This window comes from Equus przewalskii, chromosome 5, assembly GCF_037783145.1.
Source record: "Equus przewalskii isolate Varuska chromosome 5, EquPr2, whole genome shotgun sequence".
NCBI lineage: Eukaryota > Metazoa > Chordata > Mammalia > Perissodactyla > Equidae > Equus > Equus przewalskii.
The window spans coordinates 85924640-85943479 of record NC_091835.1 but is presented as its reverse complement, the minus strand read 5'-3'; the positions used below and the strand labels follow the sequence as shown (position 1 = coordinate 85943479).

Below are 18840 nucleotides of genomic sequence, written 5' to 3'. Positions count from 1 at the left end.
CTGAGGAAAATGAGGTGCACAAGTAACCTGTCCAAGTCAGACAGTGAGTGGCAGATCTAGGATCAAGATCCAGACCCATGTGACACCAAAGCCCATGACTTGTCTAGTGTAACATAGTATTTTTAATATTTTTAGCCCAAGATCCAAAATAGAATTACTTTATTACATTCCTACGCAGAAATAATGTTGAAAAAATTCAGTTCACTGATACATGTTTATAAAGAAGGCACACTGTGATGAGTTTAATCTAAAAAGGTTCACTTTATAGGACTCATAGAGTAACTAAGGTACAGAAGTTACTCACGTATCAGTAAAACTCAGCAATCACCAGAATCACCGTATCCCCCCAACACATCGTGTAAGCACCCTTCTCTCTCCCTACCCATCTAGGCTTCAAAAGAATTTTATTGCCTGGCTGAAGACGAATATACAAATTAGTGAAGAAAATATCTCCTTGCTATATAACATTCTTTAGAAATTAAAATTGGCATTTTAGTTCCAAAATATGTATATACGGTAAAAAGTCTATTTGCAACTATGACAAGTCATATACTCTACTACCTAAGTTACAGAAATTAAACTTTTGTTCAATTACCCTGTCCTCACCATTGTTCACTGGTGAGCTACGCTGGATTATGAGAATGTAAATTAGACTAACTTCATCAATACACATTGTTTTTCCTACACATTAAAAAAAAGGATCAGTTTAAACCTAGGGAACAAATATTTTAATATGATAATTAAGAAAATCTCAACGACCTTATACATCAGAGATTCAGAAACTAAACAGGTCAAATTTTGTCTTCCATTTTTAAAACCTTTTTTGCGGTCTATATATTTTTATTCTTTTTAAAATACACAAAGCTTACAATATAGTGGTATCTCTGTTCCCTAACTTTATTTGACCGTTATATCTTTTACATGTTTACGTTAAATGTACACACAGCACACACGTGCACGCCTCTAATCCGCAGGGCAGGACATGTGTCTGTTTAGACAGTGCCACCTCCTGTCTAGAATGGTGCCAGGCCCCTAGTACGTGTGTAATTATGGCTGACGAATAATAAACACATTTTCTTCATTTGTTTTAGGAATAGAACACTTAATTTTTGAAATATTCAAAGATTAGGTATGAGAAGGTCTATGTATATATTTGATTCTAACAGAAAAAAGGGATTTTTAGATTACAGTTTAAAAGGCTTTCTTAGAAAGACTTCTGGATACTTTTTTCAAACAACATTTAATGTCTTAGTTTTTCTATTAATAAAATTAGGCTACATATTCTCAAAAGGTTACTGTGAAGCAGAATTAAAATACACGCACTGGATTCAGATGACCAAATAAAATTATTACAAAACCATTAATATCGTCACTGATCTAATTACACAGAAAATCATGCACTGAAAGAACGTTTTCTCAAATTCTCAGAAACATCAGTTTTCTTTTAACTAAGATAAATCCTCATTAACTCAAATTTTAGGAAGTAGCAAACTACCTTAAATACAATTATTAGAAATAAATGTCATTATTTTGAAGAAAAGCACACATTACTGATTAAAGGATAAAGATGTACTAATGTGTACCAGTGAAGTTAATGAAGAGAAATACTACATTGGTATCAGGCTATGACATAATAAAAGATCCTAATCATTAAACATTCTCTTCCGTCTACTCAGTGAACATTCTATTCAGTGTAATCTCACAAGGGGAAGTGACGCTGAAGGAGTTCTTAAATGTGTCAAGTCTTTAGTTTGAGGGAGCTGTTGATACTAGGACAGCCACCATCGCCTAAAAATTCTCCGTGGATGAAATTACTTAAAAATTTTACTCTTTAAGACTACGCATACTATCTGAATTACCACAAATGTTAAATTAGTGGGATACTGAGTAGTTCTAAATTACACAGGACAGACCACACAGCCTACTGACAAGTCAAGAATATCTAAAAGGGGAGAATAAGCAAATACAGCATCCAAATTTGTATGTACATACATCACCAACACACGGGAAATTCTTTAAGTAAATGATGGACTGGATCCTAGAACTCAGAGTCATACAATTTTTAGGGGATAAGAAATACTTCTGATTTAAATCATCTAATCGCTTACTTACTATTAGAATTCTTCAACTCTCTGAAAATATTAAGTGATTTGCAAAAGAGAAAGAACTTTATCCAAGATACTGTGAATGGAGACCTGACTGTGGTCCAGATCAGGTCGATACTTCCCGACAACATCATGGTAACATCAAGCTTTACTTATAACACTAACTCGTACTGCAGGCTTCTTACCACGAGGTGAGGCTATTTAACGCAAACTCTTTACCTGTGAGGAGTAAACCACACCCACTTTACAGATGAGGACTTGGACGTTAACTTGGGACATGGCATTTTAATGGATTTTCTGTAGTCTGATGAAGTCTGTTCATAAATATACTGTGAATGGAACTAAATTTCTTAGTTCCTAATCCAATTTCTGGGAAAACACTGAAAACATTCCTTAACAACAAAAAAACCTTAAAGCCATAGTGAAAAGTTTATTCTGTGAATACAACTTAAAAGTTTTAAGTTCATGAATCTGTATTTTAAGATAACCAAAAGAAGGGAGCTGCATATTAATACTTGATAGGAACCAATTATTTCTGCTCACTTTTACCACTTTGAAAATGATTTTGTTGAAGAGCATCAGTGCAAGTGGCCAGCAAATTACCTCAAGAGAGGTTCCCTAGGGAAGAGTTTAATGACGTCTCTCGAATTTTATTTTCCAACTTCACAGCTAAAAATTTTTAAAGGTAAAAGACAAAAGCTCAACCATACAGGAGAGATCAGATAAAATTGGGTAAAACTATTACACAATAATACACACCATCTATTATTTTTATATATATGTATATATAAAGAAATTTATTTTTTTATATAGTCAGTCTTTAAATATATAATATATATAATATAAAGACAGATACATATATTTCTTTAAATGACATTTACCTGACTGAGTTGTTGCTCTTGTGGGAAAGTAAAGGGGTCCTATTAACGTTTAAGTTATTTCTGAATATTTAACTTATGGGGAGAACTTAGTTCTAGAAAACTGACTTTTTCCACTAAGTTGATTTCTTCACATGTATCAAAACTAAAATTTAACTAAAATTATACATCTATCTACTGCAAACATCCATTCCTTTTTGCACATATAAGTTTGGAATAATATACAATGATATTGAATAAAAAGCTTAAACTGAATGGAGAAAGCTTAAGTTATTTACTAATAGAACTTTCCCCCCCTCCAAAGATACTTTCTCTCCCCCATAGAATCAACTAACTGAGAGATTCTCAAAGTATGGCTCCGGACAAGGACCAGCATCATCACTGGCTTCACTTGGGAACTTGTTAGAAATGTCGATTCTCAGGTCCTAGCTACAGACTTACTAAATTGGGAATAATGGAGGTATGGCCCAGCAATCATGTTTTAACAAGGCCTCTATGTAATTAGGACGCAAGCTGAAGTTTGAGAACCACTGATCTAACCTAACAACAATCAGGTACAATTTTTCCGTCTTTGGAAGAATAGTAATAAGCTGTGATAACAACGATGATAAAAACAACAACAAACTACCACAACTACTCCCATACATCAAATACCCAGTGTATGCCAAGCCCCGTACTCTAGTGTATAATCTCAGTTAATCTTCATGACAATCTAGCGGCCAGTGTCATTTCGATTTAACATGGAAGGAAGAATGGAAGGGAACTCACACAGGTTGAAATGTAAATAGCAGAGACGAGTTAAGTTAAAATTCATGATACAAAGACTATGGCGTTCTATCACACTACACCTTTTAGAGAACAGGTAACATACATAACGTCTCATATACTATTTGTAATTAATGTAATTATTTCTATTTACCTAAAAGGTTAGGTCATGGATCTTCCTTTTGAAATCAAGATATGCATATTAACTGGAACTGTTAAAATAACTCAAATACAGGGTTTGGTATCTGGACTTGTTCTGAGAAGTAATGACACTTAGCACTGAGAAACAACCAAAAATAATAATAAAACATTCAACCTCTTGTGTGTCTTCTTTTAGTGTTTTTGGCTAGGCTCATCTTTTCCTATTTTTTTCAAGTTTTATATGAAATCTTCCTGTGATGTAAAACTTTTTTGTGATAAATATCTGGTATTTTACACTGTTCCCTTAAAATATTTTACCTTTTTATTAGTTTAGTAAAGCTGCCTCAAAAGAAAAAGAGAATCCAAACAAAAAGTATGTCCAATAAACTAATCATTAAGCAATATTTTTCTTCTGTTTAAATTTATTTAAAACAAACAAAACTCTTTAGCTTTTAATCCCAATAATCTCATCAATGAAAAAAGCCTTCAGAGAAATCCGGGAGTTACGAAGTCACATAACGTGGGTTCTATCCTCTGCTAGGCAGACTGAGTACCTACATAAAGTCTTGAACACAAATGTGAGATGTGCATTGACGCTGATGAGAATACTGCACATGTGACAGCTAGTAAGGTGTTTCTGTAAGGAAAAGTTGCAAACCAAACCAAACAACCAACTCTTCCACAGCCCTCTTCCCCCCAACACTCAGCATACCAGTCATGGGAACAATCATGGTTAATGCTTGCAATTTTCTTTCTTTATATCACTTGCAAATAAAAACTCAGGCATCGTTCCTGCAGTGAGTGTGAGTGTTTTCAAAAGCCTGTATCTGTTTATATACTGGTTTTACGAAAATCACATACTTGATTAATTTGAAGTAATAATAATATGAGAATACATGACTGGAATTGCAAGAGGGTATCTTTATTTTACAACTGAGTAAACACAAAAATAGTTCAAATGTTAGCAAGGAACTTGCTTGAGAAAAATTACAAAATCTCTTACCAAGTTCAATCGTTTTCCTAAATATAGGTGAAATGAACTGTTTCCAGAAACCTTCCTAGAGTTTAAATCAAGCCAGGGAGATGCAGACAAAAGACTTGGCAATTATCTGGCAGATTACTGGAATGGATGCATTGGTACATACAAACAGATATAAGAGGATATTTCTTTTTAAAATCTAGATTTGCACATTTATACATTTGCACACGGAAAAAAATATACCTTAGCTACTTTCCTCCAGTTAAGACAGTCAAAGAAGTAATATGTTCCCCTCTCATATGTATTGGTTTTCATTGTTGGCTCCATGCCTGGTGCCCTGGTAATCCATACTCGTTCTTCTTTGTGGTATCTCCAATCACGGTTAAAACTTCAATTTTTAAGAGAAAAAGACAATTAATTTTTTCCTGTGGCTCACATCACACATTTTCTACATTTTGTAAAACTTTTCTCAGAAAATAATTACACATAAAATACATAAATATGGATGCTTCTTTATCCTGACTTTTATTGTTAAATACAGCCCTAGGGAAACAAATATAGGAAAATAATTTATTTGCCCAAAAACCACACTCTTTAATTATTATACACATCTTTATTTAACTGAAGAAACTTCTTATGCAAATAAAACAAGATCTTAGAAGCTCTATGAGCAAGGTGATAAAAACTTAGGCAGACCAAATAAAGATACACTGTTCCAGAAACTTCACTCCTTTCTTATTCTTCTTAACATTCAATAGAAATTGAGATATCTATTAAAACAAACAAAAACCCAAACTATCTGTATTATTTTGTAAGGAACTAAATACAAAGTCTGTTTGAATTAACTATTTAAATTCACCTAATTTTGTGACTATGTTGAAAATAGAATATCCACTTTGAAAATTCTTAATGAATGTACTACTTTCATTTTTTATTCAAATCTCATTGATCCTAAATTCTCAAAAACCAAAAAGATATCCATTAGAATTCATGCAAGAATCAATGAGGATTTATACCACTTGTAAACTGGGGAAGTAACATCCAAAGGAGGTACATGTACCACAAAACATACCTTGGGCAGAACACACCTCCATGTAAACAAACACCTTCCTACCAATACCATGAGGTAATTTTCAGACATAAATAAGATATGAGACAGAACTGCCAGTGATGGATGGATGAAAGACTGAATGAATTTATTTACTTATGAATAAATTAAAAGAAACAGGTAACAATTGCTATCTTACAAAAAATGAGGGGAAAACATGGGAAAAAACAAATTCTCAATTGAGAAATAAAAAACAATTTATTATCAACACAGTGAATTTTACATTTTTAAGTATCTGATTCAAGGCCATTTGCAGAAATGTTATGAGAAATATAAAATACTCAAAATGGTTAAAAATGTCATAAATCTTAGTAACAATTCACTTTATAATAAACATGATCAGTAGAATAGTCTGTTGGTAACAAAACATGTTACCAACTCGACATATGAGAAACGACACAAAATTTTTATTTTGAGAGCATCAGGTAAAAAAACAGAAATGCTCAGGAAAAAAACACATCAACAGACCAACTTCTTAACACTAATTTATTTAAGTTGGCCTATAGGCTTCTGATAACAAATGTGGACTTTATTTTATCAACACTTCAAAACACACAACAAATATGCACAGTGCCTTGCCCATATAATACTCCATAGATGTTTATTAAATGATGAAATTCACTGTTACTAGCATATGTGGTTCCACAAGGAGTATAATGAGCCACAGTTGTGAACCATATCTTATACTTCATATATTTATAAAAGTTAGATTCACCAAATTCATGAGTCAATTCTGTCTTCTTACAAATTAAGGGTTATCAAGTTTGAAATCCTTCTTTTATGTATATAGTGATTATAAAGCCATGGTAATAAAAAGTTTCAAGCTAAATTAACTTTATTGTACTAAATGTAAAAATGAACAACTTAAATTTCTTGATGGAGAAGTATTTCCAATTTAAAAACAAAAGGCAAAAACTAAAGCCATCATCATTTTAAAAAAGAGGCTTTCAGAATAAACAAGAGCCACTATAACACAAAAGTGTTTAAAAATACTTTGAACATACAGCTCTACTGCAGCTAAAAGTTGTAATACGTCTCCTCCATTCATGTAATAGAGATAGAAGAGAAGGTCTTCTCCGTATCGGGCAAGTTTTATTGCAGCCAGCTGGAAAAGAGAAATAAATTATTCTGAAATGTAAAACAAGTTTGAAAATCCTAACATATAATTGCTACCACTAAAGTAAAAACAGAGACAAACAGAAACTTCTCTTCGTGGGAGGTAACTGTTATTATATGACTACACAAGTAGTTATAATTCTACAGGGAGCTTTCAACATTTCAATGGCTAGAGTCATTTATTAATTATTTCTGGTACATCTATTTTCATGTACTAAGAGGGAAAAAAGCTAAATAAAAACATCTGAGACAGACCAAATGCTGACTGTCTTCCTCAAGGGACTCCCTAGTGCCTAAGGTGGTGATAACAGCGGAACACCACACTCAGAGACACAACTCACACTCAAGTCCTAGGGCCATCACTTATTAATGTCGCCGTATCCACGTTACTTAACGTTGCGGAACCTCAGTTATACAAGGTGCAGTCACGCCTACAAAGGCTACTAAGAATGTAAGGGAAATTAAGTAAGCAACTGCATGGGAACACACCTTGTAGAGTGCCTGATACACAGAAGACCTGTGAGAAATGTTAACTGAATCTGTATCCGACAGTGATTTACAACTCAGCTGGTTACGTATTTTTAGCAAACCACAGGCGGTATGTACAAAAATCATAAAAGAATAGCTCTTTATTTTGTTTTGATGACTAAAAGACGCACATCCCTCAGCAAAAGAGATACATACCTGACCACCAAACTATAAAACCTGAGTGAGTTCAACAGTCTCAAATGACCACATTAAGATAAACTTTTATTAAAAGCACAACAAAATGAAGACACCTTTATCTCATTACCTAATAATGTATCTAAATGTTTAATTAACTGTTACACATTCTCTTAATGTATTTTTTCTCTCCATTCCTATTATCACCATTCAGGCTGCAGTCCCCCAAGTGCAACAAATTCTCCTAAATTAGTGTCTCTTCAATTGGCATAGGGCAAGGCTCTGGAACCCTTAGGTAACTGGAGCAAGAGAGCACTACAGTGGAGGCGGCAGCAAATCACACAACCCACAAGTAGAAAAACTAGCCTTCCCCATCTCAGACTTCGTCTCTCTCCTGCTCAAGGATGGAAACACACACTGAGAAACGAATCTCTTCAGCTGCCTGTCCTCAGCATCAACATCCATTTGACTAAGCACTGCACGGTGCAGACGCAGAACACGGTCATTTATATGTACTTATGTTTTACATATTCAAATACATACATATGACATAAATATATATATAATTCTTAATAAATTATATCCTTTCATAAGGCCAAAATCTAGATACCATTTCTAACAGAATGAACTCTCAGTTTTTTCCCCTAAAGCGTTCATCATTTTATTTCTTGGATTAAAAAAAAGGTTGAAGCTGCAATCTGTTAATAGTTACTTTATAACTAGAACTGTAGGTAATTAAAGAATGGAAAAAAAATACAAGAAAAAAAGCCAAAGGTCATATATAGTTTTTAAATACAAATGTATTGTTCCATTAAAGACACTGTACCTGTAATATGTATAAAGAAAAACCTTTCTGATTGATAAATAAAATGAAATAAAATGAGAATAACAGATGGAAATTCACCAAATTTTCCAAGTTGGTTATTCCCATCAACTGTGGTTACAGTTGTACCCTGTTGTTAATGGCTGTAAGAAATATTTTACTGGCCTTAACATTGTTTTGTTTTTAAAATATAACCCAGGACTTCATCAAAACATTAAGATTACAAACAAAAATAAACAAAATTGTTATATATAACTGAATGGACATACAAAAGCATACCCCTGAGGCCATTGCTAATTATTTCAGAAACATTATGCTGCCTGAACTGAAAACAGCACCTGACAAACAGATAAATTCATGCTGGCTGAGTAGAATAATAAACTACACTCACCTTATCCCTAATGTGAATGTTCGTTAAGTACTCAGATGGAACATGGAAGTCTAGACAATAAAATGAAAAAAGCCTTATTAACTGATTCTCAGTTACAAATACCTTTTTAAAAGGTCTGAACACAAGTAGATTCTCCTACCTATGTCTTGAGGTCGACAAGGTGAAGACGCCCAGGGTGATGCAAATTTAGGGTAGAGATTTCTGAATAAGGGGGAAAAAAAACACTCTGAAGCCCAAAGTAGAAGAAGACTTCTAATTTTATTTCAGGAAATCAGGAGAAACAATGACTTCAAATGTAAAATGAGCAACTTTACTTCCAGTTTCCTTTCTTGGGTTTACTATGACTTACATAGTGGGAAACTGAAACGAGGCTAAATATACACATACATATACATACACACACAGACACACACAGACACACTCTCTCTCTCAGAATGCTTTAAATTCCTTAATACCAAATCCCCGAGTAAAATTATTTTCCTGTCTACATGGGCAGAAAAAAAATCAGTAATAATTAAAAGCAAAAGTTCCAGGGGCCCGCCCTGTGGCTGAGTGGTTAAGTTCACGCATTCCGCTTCGGCAGCCCAGGGTTTCCCCGGTTTGAATCCTGGGCACAGACATGGCACTGCTCGTCAAGCCATGCTGAGGCAGCAGCCCACATGCCACAACTAGAAGGACCCACAACTAAACAATACACAACCATGTACCGGGGGACTTTGGGAGAAAAAGGAAAAAATAAAATCATTAAAAAAAAAAAAAAAAGCAAAAGTTCCAGTGGGCTGGCCTGGTGGCATAGTGGTTAAGTTCATGTACTACACTTCGGCAGCCTGGGGTTCACAGGTTTGGATCCCAGGTGTGGATCTACACACCACTTATCAAGCCATGCTCTGGCAGCGTCCCACATACAAAATAGAGGAAGACTGGCACAGATGTTAGCTCAGGGACAATCTTCCTCAAGCAAAAAGAGGAACAAGACTGGCAACAGACGTTAGCTCAGGGCCAATCTTCTTTACCCCCCCCAAAAAAAAAAAAAGAAAAGCAAAAGTTCCAATTCACCAAATATTTACTGAGTACCTATTATTACATGCTTGGCACTGTTCTATTGTTCTAGGTGCCTGGGACCCATCAGCGACAGAGCAGAGATCACTGACAACACGAAATTTACTTTCTGGTTGAGGATAGTGGGTTGGAGGGAGGCAGACAAAAACAATTTGCATAATAAACAAATAATATTCCATGTTGGTGGAGGGGCGGGGAGGGGGGATTAGTTATGTAATTAAACAGGGTAGTCAGGTTAGGTCTCCTGGAGAAGGATGTTGAGGGAGACAGCCACAGTAGTTACGTGGCAGAAGACCACTCTAGTCACTAGAGGGAAGTGCTAGATCAGTGGAGGCAGGAGGATGACCGACGCATCTGAGGTGCAGCCACAGGGCCAGCGAGGCCGGAGCAGAGTTGAACAAAGGGGGAAGCTGTTGAGGTAGGGGTAGGGGAGAGACACAGATCATGCCTGGAGAGACTGCAGGCCTGTAAAGATTTGGGATTGTTAATCATAATGAAACTGCAAACCGTTACTGGGTATTGAGCAGAGGATTAACTCATTCAAAGAGGACTGTCCTAGCCACTACACGAAGAAGAGATGGTGAAGGGCACAGGAGCACCGGGACACCTGGTGACTGGCTAAGGAAGTGATCCAGGCACAGAGGACAGCGATTCAAACTCAGGTGTACAGTTGAAAGTGGTGAGAAGCAACACACCAATGATTCCACCATGTCAAATGCTGCCGGGAGGTCAGGGAGGAGAAGTTCCTAAAAGTGACCACCAAACGCCCTAACACAGAGGTCATTTGATGACCTTGATGACAGCTGTTTCAGTGCAGTAGTGAGGGCAAAATCCTAACTGAAACGGGTTTAACAGAGAATGAGAGAAGATAAGCAGGAGATACAAAGATGGCTCTTTTTTTTTTTCTTTTTAAGATTGCTCACAGCATTTCAAATAAACATAGAATTCAACAGGAATTTTTTTTTTAATTTTTTTTAAAGATTGGCACCTGGGCTAACAACTGTTGCCAATCTTTTTTTTTTTTTTTCTGCTTTATCTCCCCAAACCCGCCGTGTATACAGTTGTATATCTTAGTTGCATGTCCTTCTAGTTGTGGGATGTGGGATGCCGCCTCAACATGGCCTGACGAGCGGTGCCACGTCCGCACCCAGGATCCAAACCCTGGGCCGCCGCAGCGGAGCGCGCAAACTTAACCACTCGGCCACGGAGCCGGCCCCCAAAGATGGCTCTTTTCAAGAGTTTTGCTTCAAAGAAGAACAAAGAAATGGGAGCAGTAAGTCATAGAAGCAGCTGGATCAAGAGAAGATATTTGTTAACATGGAAGAAGTACACAGCATATTTATATGCTGGTGGAAATGATCCAACGAAGTGCAAAACACTGTTAGAGCCATGTCCTTGAGTTTTCAAGAGAGGTTTTAAGTAGAAAGCACAGATCAACTGTGGCAAGACGGCAGAAGACAACAATAAGGAGGGTGCAGATGGTCACAGGCAGTTAGGTTTGGTGGCAGGACTATGCTGCCTTTCTGTTCTGATTCCACCTTTCTTAGTAAAATAGAAATAAAAAGCAAGGTCATCTGATGGACAGGGGAAAAGGAATTAGGGACCTGAAGAGGCAAGTATAAAACAGTTGCATAGGGGAACAAAAGAGTGAATGGACGAGCCTTGCCAGCTATGATTATGGGGTAGAATTAAGGGCCCACTTTTGAGGTTCCCGGCCCTGAATCTGAAGTGAGACCAAGAAATGAGATCGTGTGTTTTCTCCAGTCATGCTCAGTAGCACAGGTCCAAAATGGAACAGACAGAGATACAACCAGGGCTGTGGTTTCTGCCGTGCTAGTCTGACAAAGTGAGAGAGGGGCAACGTAGTCAAGGGAACATATAAGGGAGCATCTGTGACTCACCACAGAATTTAACTGGATGAGAAGGAAGTGAGGGGACGAGAGACAGGGATGGTGAGGAACAGTGAAAGGTAGAAGAATCAACGGATTGAAGCTCCCAGTGGAGTCAAATGATTACAGAAGCCAGTACCAGAGAGGAGAGAGAGAGAACAGAAAATGGCATGGGAGCACACACCTAAAACTACAGAGAAACTGAAGTCACCAGTAATGGCCAGCCAGGTGAAGGGATGACTGAGGAGGTCAGTAGGTGAGGTATGGGGGAGGGTAAGATTTTAGGAGGAGAGAAATTCAAGGAACTAGGGTTTCAGGATTTTGGAAGGGTCATATATGTGTATTTGAAACTGCCAAATCATGAGAGAAATAATACTGTAAAATGACAGTGATCCAGGAGCTATTATGAAAGGAAATGACTCAAAGAGTCAGCAAGTAACAGCAACGATGAGTGGCAACAGGTGATACAATTTGACGACACGAAATTAAACAGTGGGAGTCTGCAGGGACATATTATATACAAATGTGGAAGAAAAGAAAAAAACTTACTCAGGAGAGTTCAGATTGAGGCCTAATGTTGTTAAGTCACTTCCTAACGCAAGATGTACCATTCCCGGGTCTGTCTCTGCTGCCCTGATAAACGTTAAGAGGCCAATCATCCCAAACTGGTCCGTCACCATTCCCTGAGGAATATTAGTAACCCGACCTGGAGAAGAACAGAGTTATTTTTACCCTTGAGGAAAAAGCAAAGAAAAGAATTCTATTATATGTTCGACATATTTTATAGAGTCCCACCATCAGGTAACACCTGGATCCCTTTTTTCTGCTGGTTATTATTTTGTGTTGTTGAACTTTTATCTCCAGGGAATTTGGGTCCATCTGTACTTGAAGTTGTCTTGCCAGATGTATTCAAATTCTAACATAAAAAAAATTAAACATGACATTAAAATTTAAGTGTAAAAATTTCAAGTTCACATATTAGTAACATTTCTACTATTATATTTAAACTGGCAGTAATTTACTTGTTTTTCAACTTCTACATGAAATTTTTTGCTTCCACATGGTATACAAATAAACCCTGTATTGCACACATTTGAATACTTAAAGGACAACAAACATACAGAAAATATCCTTATTTATCTCAGCTCTTCAGTCACAGAACAAAGACACTCCCTGTCTCTCTGTCTCAGGACTTGCTGCTTTGGGACACACCTGAAGTTACAGTCCTCAATACGTGCATTTAGAAGAGAGATTATATATAGTATATTACATAAAATATCACCCATAAAGACCTCCAGATAAGTTAGAATATATGAACTTTTAAAATTTGCATTTAATTCTTACCCAGTAATCTTCTTTATCAATTATTTTAACAATATACAAACTCCCATCACACACACAAAAAAGCTATTTTCAGTGAAATGTGGAAGAAATAAATACATTCGTTAAGTCAGAAAGAGGAAGCTGAGTTGGCTGAATCAACACAGGAATAAAAATGTGTATAAAGATTCTTCAAGGAGAAAACTTACTCAAGAAAAACACAGCTCCTTAGAAGGCTATAATATCAAACTTCATGGGATCCAGCTGAGAGGGACTACAATAAAAGTCTAAATTAACTCTGAGAAGTTCAACAGAAATTTGCAAACCTACATGAAATAGGAAAACAACAGGCTATCTTCTAAGTTATAAAGGTTTTCCACATTCTTCAGAAGTTAAGATTATTACAGATTCAAGATACACAATTTTGTAATAGTAATTAGTAAGTCCTTAATATAGTCTATAAAACCATTAACATAAGAGAAATCTGAAGGGAAAGAACTATGTCACTCACATACATAATTCTCAAATTACTTACTGATTTACTGTCATCATTACTTGATGTTGGATCTTTATAGCTGGAACCAGGTAATGCTGGAAAATCTTCGTTGTGTATTGAGAAGTCCTGGGATTGCTCATTTGCTGGTTTTGTTACCATTCCAACTACGTAATGAAAATAAGCCAGAGAATTACAATTGATATTTATGATATTGTTACAAACTATAAAAAGTTAACTTTCCTCATGATAACAGACCAAAAGGATTTTTGTATTACGCTATGAAAGCATATTTCAAAAAGTATTCAGCATAACAATGAACTAAATTTTTATATACTGATTAATAACTCAATATATAAAATAATACAAGGGAAGTAAGTGGTAATTCTAATCTAAGGACATACATAGATGCTTAAAAATATAATTTGATGTTGGTAATAATTACTAAAATTTTTGGTTTAAAAGTTTGCTTTATTTAAATATTTGACTAGCTATTACAAACACCAGTTAACTGTCGAATATAAAGGAACAAAAATAAATTTTAAAAGAACATGACAGTATGCTACTTGAAAGTGACTTACAGAGTGAGTAAATTGCAATCAACTATAAAACAACTCCATATTATTTCAGATTTTCTTGAACTCCATGTAATAGATGTAAAACATGCAAGAACTGGGAAGTAATCCTCCCACTATACTTGGCATTAGTCAGGCCCCCATTGGAGAACAATTATCCAGTTCAGGGCTCCACAATTCAAGAACGATACGGAGAAACTAGAGATGGTCCAAGGAGAGCAACAGGAATGATTAAAGGGATGAAAGCATGGACCCATGAGGAAAGGTGAGAGCAGCAGAGTCTGAACTGACACCCAAGCAGCCAGGCGCTCCACTTCCAGGGCAGATCACTGTTTGTTATTTCTGGAAGACTGATTTGGAAAGTTTAGAATAGGAACAATACTTTTTCCCTTCTTCACATATTACTATTCGTATTCATATTTTAAAAGGCACAGAAGTCCTGCTTGGTTGAAAACAGGAAAGACAGCGATGTTAGAAAGCGATGAACTGATCCCTCTGAGTTCACTGTTTCTGCCACTGGTCTCCGTCAGATTCTCGCAAAGGAAGCTACTGGGCGCAGAGGATGAAAACAACACGGCTGCCCTGCTGTTCAGTCCTTCTGACGTCCAAACTGTTGTTATATGTGTTTCACATCCCCTCTGCTTTTCATTTAGCCTCCATTACAGCCAAATCTCTTATTCATTAGAGACAGTGAAAAAGGGTATTAATGATGACCAAGAGTCTACATAAACTATACATGAACGAGGAGCAGCAGTTCTCAACAGAAGGCATTTTTTTTCCCCACAGGACATTTGTCAATGTCTGGAGGCATCTATGATTGTTACAATGGGGGTAGAGGGAGTGGTGTTACCAGCAATGAGTAGGGAGAAGCCAGGGATGTGGCTTAACATTCTATAATGCACAGGACGGTCCTTCCTTTATAAGGAATTATCTGACCCCAATGTCAGTAGTGTCGAGGCTGAGAAACTGGCTTAGAAAAAATCTTCAGTGTATATGGTCAGTCATTATTAGTAACTAGGAATGAGGAATGGGTCCTTTAAAAAATGTGCAATGAATTAAGAAAAACCAAACCACAAAATAATCATTAAGGTGTATATTAAGGCAGAGATGCCAGAAGAAAATAACTTCTGAATACCAATGAGGATTTCCTTTTGGGGATTCTGTACAAACTGCTATCGTGGTATTCTGGGAGGAAAAAACACTTTGCATATGTCAATGCTGACAAAATTGGACTACTCCAATTGGAAAACGTATCTGTGTGCACACACACGCAGATGTGTACGTATATGTATATACTTGTTTGCAATGCAAAGTCTCCACTGGCCATCATTAAAAAGCTGAATTACCGTAAGGAGCTCTTCCAGCCAAGGGGTTTATTAATGGAGTTGGGTTACCACTGCCTTCCCTTCTGTTTCGGTCTGCTAATGCTGGAAAATCTGAGAGGTCCAATCCTGTCACATTTTCGCTTCCATCTAAATAATGAGAAAAAGCACTAGTTATTCATTCCACAAACCTTTTTAACAGATTATTAAAGACCAACCATAATGTAACTTGATGTGACAGTGTCTTCTTCTTAAATAACGCACAGCACTGTACTAGGTCTGTGCAGGTGCACAATAAATACTTGTGACTGATTTCATGTGGAAAGAACTTCATGAACAATTCAGCAAAGCAGTATGTAACTAGCATAATAAAACCTCCAAATCCTAGAGACTTAAAGCAGAGAATAAGGACTAGGTAGTACATTATCTCCCTGTGGAAGATGGTACCCTAAAGTTATAGCCTGCTAGCCAGCAAGAGGCAGACTGCTGTGATACAACTGCTCTTTTCATTATATCCAAAAGCAGAGGTTGCATGTGGAATGCTCAGAGCTCAAGTGTAACACGGGTGCAATAATAACAGTGCCTCCTGCAAATGGCCAGAAACATATCTGAGACACAGGAGGTGGGAGCAGAAGCCCTGAGGCCCTCTGTCCTGTGGCCTATTGGCCCCATACACAAACATGAAGGCATGCATGTGTGTGCAGTTGGGGGTATAGACAGGGTGGAGTTGGTAGGGTCTAAGTAGGGTTCCCCTGTCTGGTGAGTGCTTGGCAAGTGTGGGGATATGATGCAAAGCCCAGAAGTTTACATTACCTATCACACAGTAGGCGCTCAATAAATATATATCAAACGAATAAAATTTACTTTTGCTCATTTTATATTTAAATACAAGCTTGCTTTCTTTGAAAAGTTAAAATTTAACCCAACTTTTCTACTTTGCCTATTTGAATGATCCCTTTGATTTCTTCTCAACTTTTATTACTCTATTATGCTTACAATCTTGTAATCTCAATTTTTGAAGAATTTAATTTTCTACCTTAGCTTTAGCCTGCACTATGGCTTTTCTGCAATCTTTGTTTCATCCAGTGTTTTATAATCATTTTCAATTTACTTGGCCCTTTTTTCCAGTTAGTTTTAACTTTTCTCCATGTTTCATAATTAGAAGAATCTCAGAAAGAAACTATTGTCTCAAGATTACTTTGTTAATTGAAGAACAATACACTTTATTAACACCGCAAGTCAGGTGACAATTCAAAATTATAAAGGGTAAAAGAAAATCATCGATATCCATTGTTTAAAAAATTGCAGCTTATTTGAATTTTAAAGATACTACTATATGAACAACACAACAGAAATTGATTTATTTAATAGTGTTTCAATTTACAAAGTAATTTCTCAAATTATGATTACAAATTAACTATAAACTTTGAATATATATTAACTTTTAAAACACATCTTTAAATCCTTTAAGATGGAATTTAAAATTGTTATATGTTATTAGAGAATAATTTTAACCTAAAAATAGTTAATAAACTCCCAAATTTACATTTTTAGGGAAACATTTGGAAACAATTTTCCTAGTGTAAAATATACTGAATTAAAATTGGATTTTAAAAATAATTCTAAAATTTATAAAAGCGTATAAAACCATAATTCAGAATATAAGATGGCATTGTCAGACAAACTGTTACTTTATGGTCCATAAAGGAGGAAAAAACAACTTTCCCATAAACCATGATTATGCAGCCTGCTTTCAAAGATATTAAAATATGAAAAAATATTTTAAGAAACAATGGAATATGGTACTTCATGTTATTTTAACACCTTAAACACGAAACTATAATTTTCAAAGGCTAAAATTTGGAATTTAAAGTCTCATTTGATGAATCTACGTTGTTAGAGAGACATTTAAAAATTAAAAGCCCATAGCCACACAGGTCATTTCATTACTAAATCTTCTCTCGTGCTGCCACAGACGCTGTTTCACTATCACGCTCACTTTCCACTTCCTCTCAATGATTGTATTCACGTTTGCTCCCATGACCATAACAAGATCCTCATCTCCTCTCAGGAAACGGTCTGGAGGCGAGGGTGGGACCCGAAGCTGAACAGCAACAAAGCCTCCTGCTCACTTCGGTGTGAAGCAGTTGACAAAAGAAAGAAACCAACAGACTGCAGGGACTGTCGACTGTCCAATCAGAATTGGTCTTCCATGTAATTAAATTTTGAATGTTTACATAAAATTGAATAAAAATTCATTTAAGGGTTAAATGTCAAAATGAGTATCATAAGAACTATTAAGAAAAAACTGTAAGTGCTCCATAGAGTGTTAAGGGTTCTTCAGTCTGGGTCTCTACGCCAGGATGCTCTACCACCCGACCTGGTTTAGAGTAGGTCTTGCAGTGAGAGGACTGAGGACAGGAGAAGCTCCTGAAGCAAAACAGATTCTGAGGCATAAACACAGGCTAAGCTAACATTCAGTTAGGCTTTCTCCAGGTATTAAGGAAATAATCCTGACTCTAGAACACTCTGCCATTACCATGCCAAGTGAAAAAATGTATTTACATATCTCTTGACTGTTCACTGAATTAATTCCTATCCCTGTCAGATTCTCCTTAAATTAAATTCTACTATTTAACACACAAAAGTCCTGTCAAATTTTCAGACCAGTCTGTTGAATTGCTTTATAAGTCAAAGATCTACTAATTTTTATAGGGTACTAGCTCCAGAATACGCTTACCTGTTCCATTAAAAATGTTACTTGATAAGGAGTTATTCATTCCAAATGCCTGATTCCTGTTCATTCCAAATCCAGACATACTGGGTACATAGAAAATAATTGTAGATATACAGTAAGAACACTAACTTTCAGATGAAGAAAAACAAAGTGTATACTTCTGATCTCCTCACATAAAACAACAGTATGTTTAAAAACAAACACTAATTTTAGTTTTCTAAATTTGATCTTTATTTTTCTTTAAAAACTTCCCTAAAGTCCTTCCATGAACTGAGAAACAAACGTCTTAAACAGATTAATTAAAAAACAAAACACAAAGTATCTATGTATAAGCCTGATGAAAACAGAGATTAAGGAGACCATTTTGTGTACCTGGAGAGTCAACTTACTGCATATACTGGAAGAAGTAACTAACCTCAAAAACAGGCAGTTTAGCGGAAGACTGCTCTTCCTGAATGCTTGTTTTTCTTCTACTA

At 36.0% G+C, this 18840-nt stretch overlaps 1 protein-coding gene across 37 annotated transcripts in view; it reads right to left on the bottom strand.

Moving 5' to 3' along the window:
- CNOT2 (CCR4-NOT transcription complex subunit 2) overlaps positions 1 to 18840 on the bottom strand; it is a 110889-nt gene that overhangs the window by 2367 nt on the left and 89682 nt on the right. For 36 of the 37 annotated variants that reach the window (XM_070622085.1, XM_070622071.1, XM_070622074.1 and 33 more), the window contains 9 exons: positions 18368 to 18447; positions 15652 to 15777; positions 13773 to 13897; positions 12713 to 12833; positions 12467 to 12623; positions 9109 to 9170; positions 8970 to 9019; positions 6981 to 7081; positions 5112 to 5256 (listed from right to left, as the gene is read on the bottom strand). In XM_070622085.1, coding sequence (XP_070478186.1) covers positions 5112 to 5256; positions 6981 to 7081; positions 8970 to 9019; positions 9109 to 9170; positions 12467 to 12623; positions 12713 to 12833; positions 13773 to 13897; positions 15652 to 15777; positions 18368 to 18447 — 967 coding nt within the window. The remainder of the gene's footprint in view (positions 1 to 5111; positions 5257 to 6980; positions 7082 to 8969; positions 9020 to 9108; positions 9171 to 12466; positions 12624 to 12712; positions 12834 to 13772; positions 13898 to 15651; positions 15778 to 18367; positions 18448 to 18840) is intronic. The other variant, XM_070622106.1, reaches the window with a different exon arrangement.